The following is a 12,210-nucleotide window of genomic DNA, read 5'->3' as shown; positions in this document are numbered from 1 at the left end:
TGGTTCCTTTCTCATTGCCAGTGAGCCCTTCTCTCTATTTCCTCTACTCTTCTTCATTGCCATAGCCCCTTCTAGCAGACATTCCACCTTTCTTCTTCCTATCAGGATAAAGCCTTTTGAAGAAATGTTTATGTGTGTTGGTTTTTCTTGTTTGCCTTCTGTTCATTTCTTTTGATGCATTGCATTCTGGGCTCTGCTTTCTACCACTCCACTAAAAGTAATTTTTTATGTGGCCCAGCGACTGTCCTATAGACCAGTCCAAAAAGGACAACGTATAAGTTAGCTATTTCTGTATAACCACTCTAAAATTTAGTGACTTAAAAGAATGTATTATTTCTTCAAAGTCTACAGGTTGGCTGAGAGGTTCTGCTGGTCTTGTCTGGACTTATTCATGTGTCCCAGTGAGCTGGCAGGTTGTCTGGAGGCTGGCTAATCCAGCATGGCCCCACTTGGGGATATTCAGCCCTACTCCCTATGGTCTCTCACCATTTATCAGGCTGTATACCATGCTTATTTCCATGGCAGTAACAAGGTCCCATAAAAAGAAGTGGAGCACAATTAAGTCCTTTTGAGGGTTAGACTTGAAACTGGCACGATGTTACTTTTTACCACGTTCAGTTAGACAAAGCAAGTACAAGGCCAATCCACTTTAAAGGGATGGGAATTTGTTTCATATTCTTCTTCACCTAGCTTCTTAAATGTGCATATTCCTAGGAATTCTTCTTATCCTTTCCTTTTTTGCCTCACAGACCTCATCTCTTTTTACTGGACGAACTGTGTCCTATATATCTGTGAAATATGAATCAGCAACTGGCAAACTAGGCTAGCCTCTGGCCTGTGTTTATATGGCCTACCAGATAAAATTTTTTTTTTTTACATTTTCGAAGGGTTTAAACAATCATCATCAACAACAACAAAACAGAGGGGCATGCAACAAAGGCTGCATGTTATCTGGCCCTTTATAGGAAAAGTTGCCCCTCCACTCCCACCCCTGATGTAAATCAGTATTTCATTACTGATTTTGCTTGGGCTTTGAACTTCTATCTCCCCTCCCCACGTACAGGATATTTGTTTCCTGGTTATTTGTAGGTATCTTTTTTTTTTTTTTTAAGATTTTTACTTATTTATTTGACAGAGAGAGAGAGAGAGACAGCAGGAGAGGGAACACAAGCAGGGGGAGTGGGAGAGAGAGAAGCAGGGAGCCCAACATGGGGCTTGATCCCAGGACCCTGGGATCATGACCTGAGCCGAAGGCAGACGCTTAACGACTGAGCCACCCAGGCAGCCCCTATTTGTAGGTATCTTAAACTCAGTAGGTACAAAATTGAGCTTATTATCTCTTCTTTAAAATTTATTCCCCATTGTGATTCCTTATTTCCTCCATACTTTACATAGTCTGGCCTGTGCCAGAAACTTGACAATTTGGCCAGATTCCTGTCCTGTTGTTTTTACCTTCTTAGTAACTCCAAAATCTGTTCCTTCCTTTCTTCTTCCCTTTGGTTAATTTGGGCCTTCAGTTCTCTCCCTCAGTTAAGTATCACCCTTACTGCCTCACCCTCCACAATGCTCTTTGTATGGTCTAATCATCTTCTCTTGCACGTACAGTTTACTTGATGTATTGGGACTGAGAAATGACTGTTCGCTTATAGAGTGCCGTTTTGGTTTGGCTGTCTGCTGTAGGCCAAAGCCAGAATGTAGGGGAATAAGGAGCAAGTAGGTGAAGAGAAAGAAGCAGGAGTAAATTCAAATTCTTTTAAGAGAAAAGAGGAACGGAATTAGGTATTTGGTTATTTTTAGAAAATACATTCTTAGTTTGTCTCCCTTTCTGATTTCTTCCCATTCAGTTTTCCCTCCCTTCCCCTGTGGTCTTCTGCTCTATGCCTTATGTTCCACATATGAGTGAAACCATATGGTAATTGTCTCTCTCTGCTTGACTTATTTCACTTAGCATAATACCCTCCAGTTCCATCCATGTAGATGCACATGAGAGACTCTGGACTCTGGGAAACAAACTGAGGGTTACAGAAGGGAGGGGGTGGGAGGATGGGGTAACCGGGTGATGGGTATTAAGGAGGGCATGTGTGGTAATGAGCACCGGGTGTTACATGCAACTAATGAGTCGTTGAACACTACAACAAAAACTTAAGATGTATTATATGCTGGCTAACTGAACATAATAATAATAAAAAAAAGAAAATGCTTTCTTACTACAGTCCCCTGAATAGTTGAAATATTATATCTGGAGCTGAGCTATAAGAAAATTAAATATTAAGGAAAACCTTAATATCAAGACTTTTGTCTATATTTCTGATAATTCAGATGAATGAAGTTTTATAAGGTTTTTAAAATTATATTTCAGTGGATATTTCATGTAAGCAATTGAATATACTACAATTACAGACATCCTAGTATTGGGGGAATTAGGAAAGTTGAAAAATATATACACGTAAATTTTATTAAAACTTGGAAGAATGAATAAGGTAGTTAATGAATTGATTCTATAAACATTTTTTTATTGAACTTGTAAATACTAGGTGTTAGGTATTGCTATTTATCCCATAATTACTTGTTTCCCTAAACTGAAAAAGAGAGATTGTGAAAGTGGAATCATTTTTTTTAAAAAAAGTGATCCAATTCATCTTAAAAAAGAAAAAATACCCCTTTAAAAAAAAAGATTCATTCATTCATTCATTTATTTATTTATTTAGAGAGCAAATACGTGCATGAGTGTGAGGGGCAGAGGGGGAGAGGGAGAGAGAATCTCAAGCAGACTCTGCTGAGCACAGAGCCTGACATGTGGCTTAATCTTGTGACCCCTGAGATCATGACCTGAACCAAAACCAAGAGTTGGACACTTAACTGACTGTGCCACCCAGGCTCCCCCGCAAAAAAGAAAAAATACCTTAAAAGACAAGTTATTATAATTGTGAAATGCTATTCATACTTGAAAATGGGAAAATAGCCATTCATTTAATAAATGCTTATTGAGCACTCTTAACTAGAACTAAGAATTGTGCAAAGCATTGTAGGGTATATAAAGAAATAAGCCAGTGAGTGTCTCTGGTCAAGTTGCTCATAGTTTAGCAGAGTCTGCTTTCCTTTAAGGCAACTCAAACTTCTCAGCATATTAAACAAGACTGTTATCAGATTCATTGTCTAATTTTTTTTCCTGATCTGTCAATTTTCAAATAGTTGTATTTTTAAAATCTATGTTTGCTAATTTTTCAGTGCAAATTGATCAGTTTTGGCTTTATACGTTTTTTTCTCTTAGTACACTTTTAAAATATTGAACTTGTTTTCAAAACGTAGCTGCATTATTTGCTTTTTCATGGTATAGTACATTCTTCTATTTGCATAGTTGAATTCTTTTATGACAAGTTTTCCTTATGTGCATTGGAGTTTTCATTTGCAAGCTCAGTTTGAGTGAGAGCTCCATGATGTGTGTTTTTCTTTCCACTCTCACTATTTACTACTCCATTCCTGGCAGTTTTATTAATGCCTGTACTGGCTCATCAGTTCAGAACTTGGTCTTTTTTATACTGGAATGTCAGCTCTCCCAAGGATATTAGAAACTAATTTCATACCCAGAGTCCAACCATGAGTGAGTGCTTTGAATCCTATCATGTTGGGGGAAGTAAACTTCTAGATGTCTTTATTTATTTTCAAGAAATAGAAACTCCTGCTTTTAACGTTGAGTTTCTTTGTATTTCTTATTTACTACAATTTTTATTTTGTTTTCAAGTGTGAAATAACCTTTTAAATAATTATTTCATCCTTTCTTGTTGGTCTGTGCTCCAGGGCAGGGGCAGGATCTTGCATGAAGTTAAAAGATCATCTTGACAATAGTCATTATGTAACTATGACAACGACTTTTTTTTTTTTTTTGAGAGAGAGAGGGAAGAGGGGGAGGGGCAGAGGGAGTGGGAGAGAGTCTTCAGCAGGCTCCACACCCAGTGCAGAGCCAGATGTTGGGCTTAGTCTCACAATCCTGAGATCATGGCCTGAGCTGAAAGCAAGAATTGGACACTTAACCAACTGAGCCACCCAAGCGCCCCATGACTGACAATTTTTAAAAAAGTTATTCTGTGTACCACCTAAAATCATCCTGAATTACATAGTGGTTACAAACTTACCATCCAGAAATATTGGACTAAACCAAGATGCCCTAAGTTCCCATCTGCTTTGATTTTTATTCATGACAGGACAACAATGAGAGCAGATTAGGAGACGGGAATGAGAAGTCATACATATATATAGCATTAACAAATTGTAGAGTTATCCAGAGAGAACTCAGATTGAGAAAGTTTTATTAGGACTTCTGCTTATGGTGGAAGATTGAACTATAACTTCACCACTGTGGCCAGCCATTCTCCTTGAGATCACAGTAAAATGCAAGTACAGAAAAATGTAGAAAGCAATTAACTCAAGATGGTAAAGAGATTTGGATGGAGGTAAGTGGGAGATCATAATGGACAGGATTATTTAAACAAATTTGCTTAAACAAATTCATGTAATGCACTGTAGCTGGGAGTGTGTGAGTAGAACTGAGAAAGGTGCAACCTAGAATATAGTAAAAGAACGTTACAAAAGGGTAACTGATGTAAAATCAGTTCACAAAATCACAAAATGCAGAGTTCATAAACAATAGGAATTGGATAAATTTAAGTGAATTACTGTCTTCTGGTTCATTAGCAAATAATGTACCCAAAAGGCATCCCTCAACATTTCTCTGTCCTGTGTGTAATCTCTGTCCCTAAATATGAGGGACTTTCTCTGTCTACTCAGTTCCATATTGTTTTAATATTTTACAAATATGTGTTATCTTTTATGATTTCCAGTAACTATAAAATATATAAATCTGTTGGAATTTAGCATCTAAGTGTAACTTATCCTTTAAACCTATCATCATATATTACCATCATTATAAAATTCTTAAATGTAAGTATGGCGAGTATTGAAAGCTGTTAGAAATTTAATTGTGATCTTCTTGTGCAGTCTGAGAGAAAACTCTTTTGTTCCTCTGTCTTCTCTAATACCCAAGCACTTTAAATGTTGGAGACTCAGAGAAGCCTACATAAGGCATATATCTGTCTAGATATTTAGATGGAAAACAAAGGAGATCATTAAGCTACCAAATCATTCTTGAAAGTATACTGCCATTTTATACAAATGGTTATTCTATGTGAACTTTAGAAATTGGTGATCTTCTTGGCAGTCTGAGAGAAAACTCTGTCTTTTGTTCCTCTGTCTTCTCTAATACCCAAGCACTTTAAATGTTAGAGACTCAGAGAAGCCTACATAAGGCAATATCCTTCTAGATATTTAGATGGAAAACAAAGGAGATCATTAAGCTACCAAATCATTCTTGAAAGTATATTGCCATTTTATACGAATGGCTATTTTATGTGACTTTGACAAATCATTTAGTGATAGAGGTCAAAAAAACGGTTATCTTTGGAAGTTGGGTATTGATTGTGAGGGCCACATGAGGGAGACCTTGGAATGCTGGAAATGCTCTATATTTTTATTTTGTGGGTGTATATATATATGTAAAAATTCATTGAAATGTATACTTACGACTAAAGGAAAAAAGTGACAAATAAGAGCATTTGAGATGCAGGCTATTGAAGGTACAAGCGAATTACTAAAGTAGTAGCAGACATGTTGTTTAAAGTGAACGGTGGCACTTTCCCCCATTTATTACTTTCTATAACAGAAGATGATTTAATCACACAAGTTACATAGGCTACTCTTGTAGAGGTAGTCACTGTGCACAGTTGTCTTTTTAAACCTTTCCTATGTATACAATAATATTCTTTAAACATACAAATTTTTAGTAGTATCAAACTATATTATTCTGAAACTTACCCTCCCCCCTGTTTAACAGCATATAATAGATATCTTCCAGTATCAGATCACAGATTCACCTGATCCTCTTTAATGATTGTGTGTTCTCTTATAGTCTCTTTATACTGTAATTTATGTAGCTACATCCCTAGACCTTTGAGGTTATCTTACATTTTTATTAATGGATACAGTGCACTGATGACCTTTTTTCTTTTACATCTATACTTGTGTATTTGTTACAGAATAATTCCAGAAGTAGAAAACCTAGTTAAATTTTGATAGCTACTACAAAATTGCCCTCCATTCCCACCACCTATGAACCATAACTTTGTCTACATTGGATGCTATCAGATTTTAAAAATGTTTGCCAATTAAATAGACAAAAATGGAACCTCATTGTTTTAATTTGCTTTTCTCTGGTCACTAATAGAGTTGATCTTCCTTTCTTATGTTAATTATCAATTTGTGTTTCTTTTTTTAAATTACTTGTGTGTGCTCTAAAGCAGTTTTCCTTATTTAGTTATCAGAGTTCTTTGTATAGGGTATTGATCTTTATTTCTATTATAAATGATGTAAATATCCTATTCAGTTTCTGGTCTTACAAATTCATTTACAGTAGATTGTACCATATGATGCTATAAGTCTTTTCCATTGTGACTCCTTCATTCTGTGTTTTGCCTAAGAAGATCATCTGCTTAGGAAGAGCAGACATCTTCTTATGTTTTCTTTTGGAATACTTATAGTTTTGTGTTTTACTTTTAAATCACTAATCCACCACAAATTTATTTTTGTCAGCTAAAGATACAAATATTAATATGCATTTCCCCCCAGATAGCCAGTTGTTCCATAAACTACCCAGCGGTCCATCGTTTCCTCACTAAAGTAGGAGACCAGTGCTAGTGCTCTGTGAATGATTGACAGGTCATAAAAGTGTGCTGTTTTTCTTTTTTGTGTGGGGAGGATGTGCGTTCTTAAGCAAAGATTAAAAATGTAGGGTGGGGCTTATGGAAAGGGATAGAAGAATGGGGTTGCCTTGGGAGTTACGCTGTTGCCTTGGATAGGATTAAAAGTATAGATGGGGTAGAATAAGAATACACATGGGGCAAACATATGAAGTAAAAGCTATATAAATAGCAATCAAGTGTATTCCTTCAGTAGCTTAGTATATTATACAAAGTGTTACTACAAAGGCCTTTTAGATTTATTTTACTTTCCTGTCTGTGGCACAGAAATCACCACTAACCATCCTAGAGAAAAATGGGCTCTTTTTAGTTAACATCAGATTCAGGTGTATCTCATGTTTAATCTTACAGCTTGTATAGTTAAAGTCGTTAATATATGAATGATAATTGTTTTCACTTCTGGAAAAGTTTGGTTGTGTGACACTATACAAACTATGTGGCCGAAGAAAAAGACTCCTACGTATGTTAAATACCCCATCCAGCAGAAAGGGGTTTCTGGAAAGTTCCCTCTACACATGTAGAGGGAAGTAATGAGGGCATATTTTTACTAGAGTAAATTTGAAGTATGCTGCAAGTAAGGCTGTCAATATAATTTTTAAATTGTTGACCAGTAATAGTCATTATACTTGAAAAAGATTATTTCATTGTCTTCTGTCTTCTCTTTCGTCCACCTCCATTCTTTCCTTTTTCTTTCATTTTACAGACCATACATCAGTTGGCGGGCTGGGAGACAGTTTTTATGAATACCTACTAAAAGCATGGTTGATGTCAGATAAAACAGACCATGAGGCGAGAAAAATGTATGATGATGCTATTGAGGTAATTCTTGTCAGAACATTTACCTGCTTAACATTCTATGAATATACAGTGTGTTTCATAGTGACCAGTGAACACCTATGTGCATTTGGTTCTGTGCCCTCACTGTAGAGTTTTGGTATTTTAATCTAAAAATCTTGTATTGTTTTCCTTTATTGTGGCATTTTAAAGAAATTGCTGAAGAGTAAATATATATTTATGTATGAAAATTTACTTTATTTACTTTTAGTTATTATCTACACAGACTAGAAAAACTTCTGACTTCACAGACATTTTCATAAACATTTCTTCTTTCAACTGACGTTGAACCTACACATGGAGAGCCTTATGGATAAATAATACGGGCAAAACACTTATCTAGTATTTTCCACACGCCAGGTGCTGTTGTAACCCTTTTTACACATAAATCATCTCATCTTTACTACCATTTTACATTTGAGAACCTTATGGCACAAAGAAGTTAAGTAACTTGCTCAAGCTCGTAATAGCTAGTAAGTGATGGAGCCTGGAACTGAACAGTCTGGCTCCAGGTGCTGTGCTTTTAACCACTTTACTGTTATCGCTTCATATTTATATAACCTCTTACCACAGTGTTGTGACAGTTTAAAATTGGAACAGGTTTCAATCTTGGAAGCACTTACATGTGATATTTCCAAGCAAAAACTGTGAAATAGAAAGGTGTGTTACCCACTTACTAAGCTATTTGTTTTCTGATCCAGTACAAACCCATAGCCCTTTAGTGATTTTAATCGGTTTTTAAAGTTGTATTGGCGCCTGGGTGGCTCAGTCATTTAAGCGTTTGACTCTTGATTTTGGCTCAGGTCATGATCTCAGGGACATGAGATCGAGCCCCCTGTTGGGCTCAGCACTGGGTGTGCAGCTTGCTTAAGATTCTCTCTCCCTCTCCCTCTGCCCCTCCCCTCCACCTCTCTCTCTCAAATAAATAAACATAATCTTTTTAAAAAATCAGTTTTTAAAATTAGATATATATTTTTTAAATTTTATTTTTATTGAAGTATAACTGACACATAATGTTGCATTGTACAACGTAGTGATTCAACAAGTCTTTACTACTATGCTCACTCCAGGTGTAGCCAGCATCTGTCACAATATAATGCTATTGCAGTACCATTGACTATACTGTGTTTATCCCTGTGACTTACTCATTGCATGACTAGAAGCCTGTATCCAACTCTCCTTCGCCCGTTTTGCCCATCCTCCCACCCTCCTCTCTTGTTCTTGATATTCTTAAGTTTTGTTTTCTCTCCATTTTTCTTCATCAAAGTTGTTTGGGATTTTCAAAGAAACACAATAGGCTTTGTTGATTTTGTATGATTTTCTATATGGCAATACCATTCTGACGGTAGTTGATGATTGGTATTCAGAGTTATAGTTACTGTTGTGTTTTTAAATTAAAGCAAGGATCTTATTATCCTTTTTATAGCCTTACTTTTGGGGGAACTAATTCCCTACAGTCATTTACAGAATGCACAAGTGTTAAACTGATACGTGGCATATAGTGCTTAGTTCATTGTAGACATTCAATAAATGTTTCTTGAGTAGGCATCTCTTGTGTGCCTTATATGTGGAAAACATGCCAGATGCCATGAGGCCCACAAAGATGAAAACCATTGCCCTTGCATTCGAAAAACTAATCTTTTCTTTTTTTGGTAAAGATTTTATTTATTTATTTCACAGAGACAGCGAGAGAGGGAACACAGCAGGGGGAGTGGGAGAGGGAGAAGCAGGCTTCCCGCTGAGCAAGGAGCCCGACATGGGGCTTGATCCCAGGACCCTGGGATCATGACCCGAGCCAAAGGCTGAATCCCAACACCTGAGCCACCCAGGTGCCCCTAAAACTAATCTTTTCATTTGTGCTTCAGCATACTGTGGTTAAAACAACAATCGAAACATATAAATCAGTGGTAGTCCCTTATTTTACCTATCACCCACTCCTTATTCCCCTGACAGCCAAAATACAAGTATCTACCATTTATTTACAAAATGACTTCTTGAACGTTTATTGACTGGGGGCACCTGGGTGGCTCAGTCGTTAAACGTCTGCCTTCAGCTCAGGTCATGGTCCCGGGGTCCTGGGATCGAGCCCCGCATCAGGCTCCCTGCTCCGCGGGGGGCCTGCTTCTCCCTCTCCCACTCCCCCTGCTTGTGTTCCCTTTCTCGCTGTCTCTCTCTCTAATAAATAAATAAAATCTTTAAAAAAAACACAACATTTATTGACTGCATGCTACACTTAGAAGCCTTAGGGAGTATAAGGTGACGAATGAGGCATAGTCCTTATAATTCTGTAAAACAGATGTTATCATTATAAGAAATACACAATAAATTTTTCCAAAACTGATTGTTACCAAACTTGTCAGAGAACAACACCCAAAAATGTGGGTTAGTTCTTATTCTTCTTTATTGTCAGAAAACTATAAGTCTCTAATCATATATAATCCTTTTCACCAAAGAGAACTGAATTAATGCAATTTCTTATGCTTTTCCATAGAATTATCTCGAAAGGCAGAGAATTTATAAGCAAAGTCTGAGAACATAGTCCAAAGGAACAAAGCTCTTAAAAATCTCATTTTTAAAGTTAAATGTACTCGTTGGACTCTACTTTGTGTTACATTCAAGTTTAATATAAAATATTTCTCTTGCCATCCCTACATCTTTTGGGTAAAATTGGCATTCTGGGAAGATAACTGTGTTTATCACATGGCCTCTCATAGCCATGGCACAGCACCCGAAACAGATGCCTAAGTTTGCAAAGTATGGGGCTGAGGAGTTAAGTTTGAACTTCTAACTAGTTTTTTTTTTTTTTTTTAAGATTTTTATTTATTTATTTGACAGAGAGACACAGCGAGAGAGGGAACACAAGCAGGGGGAGTGGGAGAGAGGTAAGCAGGCTGACCGCAGAGCGGGGAGGCCAATGTGGGGCTTGATCCCAGGACCCTGGGACCATGACCTGAGCCGAAGGCAGACGCTTAACGACTGAGCCACCCAGGCGCCCCTTCTAACTAGTTTTGTAAGCTTTATAACATACATGATGTCTCACCTAATGGTGCCTTTTTAAAGTACTTTGACAAGAGGTATAGATACATGGAAAAGGAGAAACCATTTTAACTAATTACCAAAATCATTTTTCTGATTAACCTAGATACTCTTCCTCTTCAGTTTTAGTTTGTGAAATAGAAAATAAATTGGTAGAGCCTTTTGGGTTATAACTTGTCATCATGATCTCAATTGACTGATTCTTATGAATTCCATTTAGCTCCAGAAGAAAAAACCTGTAATACAGGTATGTCTTTACTTTAGGTCAGTCTTCCCTCTCCCACCTGTCTTTGTCATAGTAGTGATGAGGTATTCATTCAAGATTTTATGCGACTTGTTTGATCTCTAAAACTTATGATAAATTAACTATTCCAGTTTGGGAAAGTAACTGATTTCTAGAATATCTTATTACCAAGGTTTTATGACCGCTAGAAAGATGTAGTAAGTTTGAACACTAACACTTTGCTTCTACAATTTTGAATATCTACTCTTTTTTACAGGCTATAGAGAAACATCTTATTAAGAAGTCCCGAGGAGGTCTCACCTTTATTGGAGAATGGAAAAACGGGCACTTGGAAAAGAAGATGGGGCATTTGGCCTGTTTTGCTGGGGGAATGTTTGCACTAGGAGCAGATGGTTCCAGAATGGATAAAGCTGGTCATTATTTAGAGCTAGGGGCAGAAATTGCACGTACATGTCATGAGTCATATGACAGAACTGGTAAGAGTATTAGTAACACTAACTACTTAGTCTAACATAACCTCTAAGTTAAAAATATATCCAGGAATTGGAAAATATATAGGCATTTTTCACTTTAAAATAGGCTATTCTAATACAGTAAATCATTTTCTTAAGAACTTGAATTTTAATTCTGGAAATGTGTTCCTGCATCATTTTTTAAAATTATTCTGAATTCTACTGATTTTATTAATAAAGATTTTGAAGAAATTGTTTTAATGACGAGAGGCGGGGCATTTGAGGATGTATGGGATGCCATTATTTATTTTAATATAGTAAGAATCCATTTTAGCTATTCATTTCAGTGGCTTCTGTAAAAGTAGTTACTTTTTAAAAGAACACAAAATTGGCTGATTGAGGTTACTTGCCTTGCATATCTTCTTGTGAAAATAAGAATGACCAAAATATAATAGTTATATTGAATGTGTATTGAATGTATTGGTCAGTTCACCAATAATTTTTGGGTTGATTGTGCCCAAGACTAAAAAGAGTTTTTTTAGTCAAATACGTAATTTTTCTGGGCTTCAGTGTCCTTACCTGGAAAATGAGATGGTTCTCAATGGTGAAAAAGATTGTCCTTGGGAGTGGGAAAAAAGAAAAACTTTTTTTTTTTAAATATATAAAGACTAGATAGATATGCAGTCATAGATAAACAGTGTATATTTATTAAAATTTCCTGGAGAGAAAAGGCAATCAGGTTTTTTTAAAAAGCCTGAAAAAGGATTGAGAAATACTAAAGTAGACCTTCCAAGAATTTTTTCTGGTTTTAAAAAAGTGTTTCTATGTGAAATAA

The 12,210-nt window shown here is 36.4% G+C and overlaps 1 protein-coding gene across 4 annotated transcripts in view; it reads left to right on the top strand.

Annotated features, from left to right (window-relative positions):
* The window catches only part of MAN1A2 (mannosidase alpha class 1A member 2), a 221,488-nt gene that overhangs the window by 148,228 nt on the left and 61,050 nt on the right, over window positions 1-12,210 (top strand). For all 4 annotated transcript variants that reach the window (XM_028101951.2, XM_028101952.2, XM_028101950.2 and 1 more), the window contains exons 9-10: window positions 7,513-7,628; window positions 11,180-11,399. In XM_028101951.2, coding sequence (XP_027957752.1) covers window positions 7,513-7,628; window positions 11,180-11,399 — 336 coding nt within the window. The remainder of the gene's footprint in view (window positions 1-7,512; window positions 7,629-11,179; window positions 11,400-12,210) is intronic.

This window comes from Eumetopias jubatus, unplaced genomic scaffold (assembly GCF_037043125.1).
Source record: "Eumetopias jubatus isolate StellerSeaLion01/CBP00866 unplaced genomic scaffold, mEumJub1_p1.0 scaffold_4, whole genome shotgun sequence".
Taxonomy (NCBI): Eukaryota; Metazoa; Chordata; class Mammalia; order Carnivora; family Otariidae; genus Eumetopias; species Eumetopias jubatus.
This window is presented reverse-complemented; position numbering and strand designations above follow the sequence as displayed.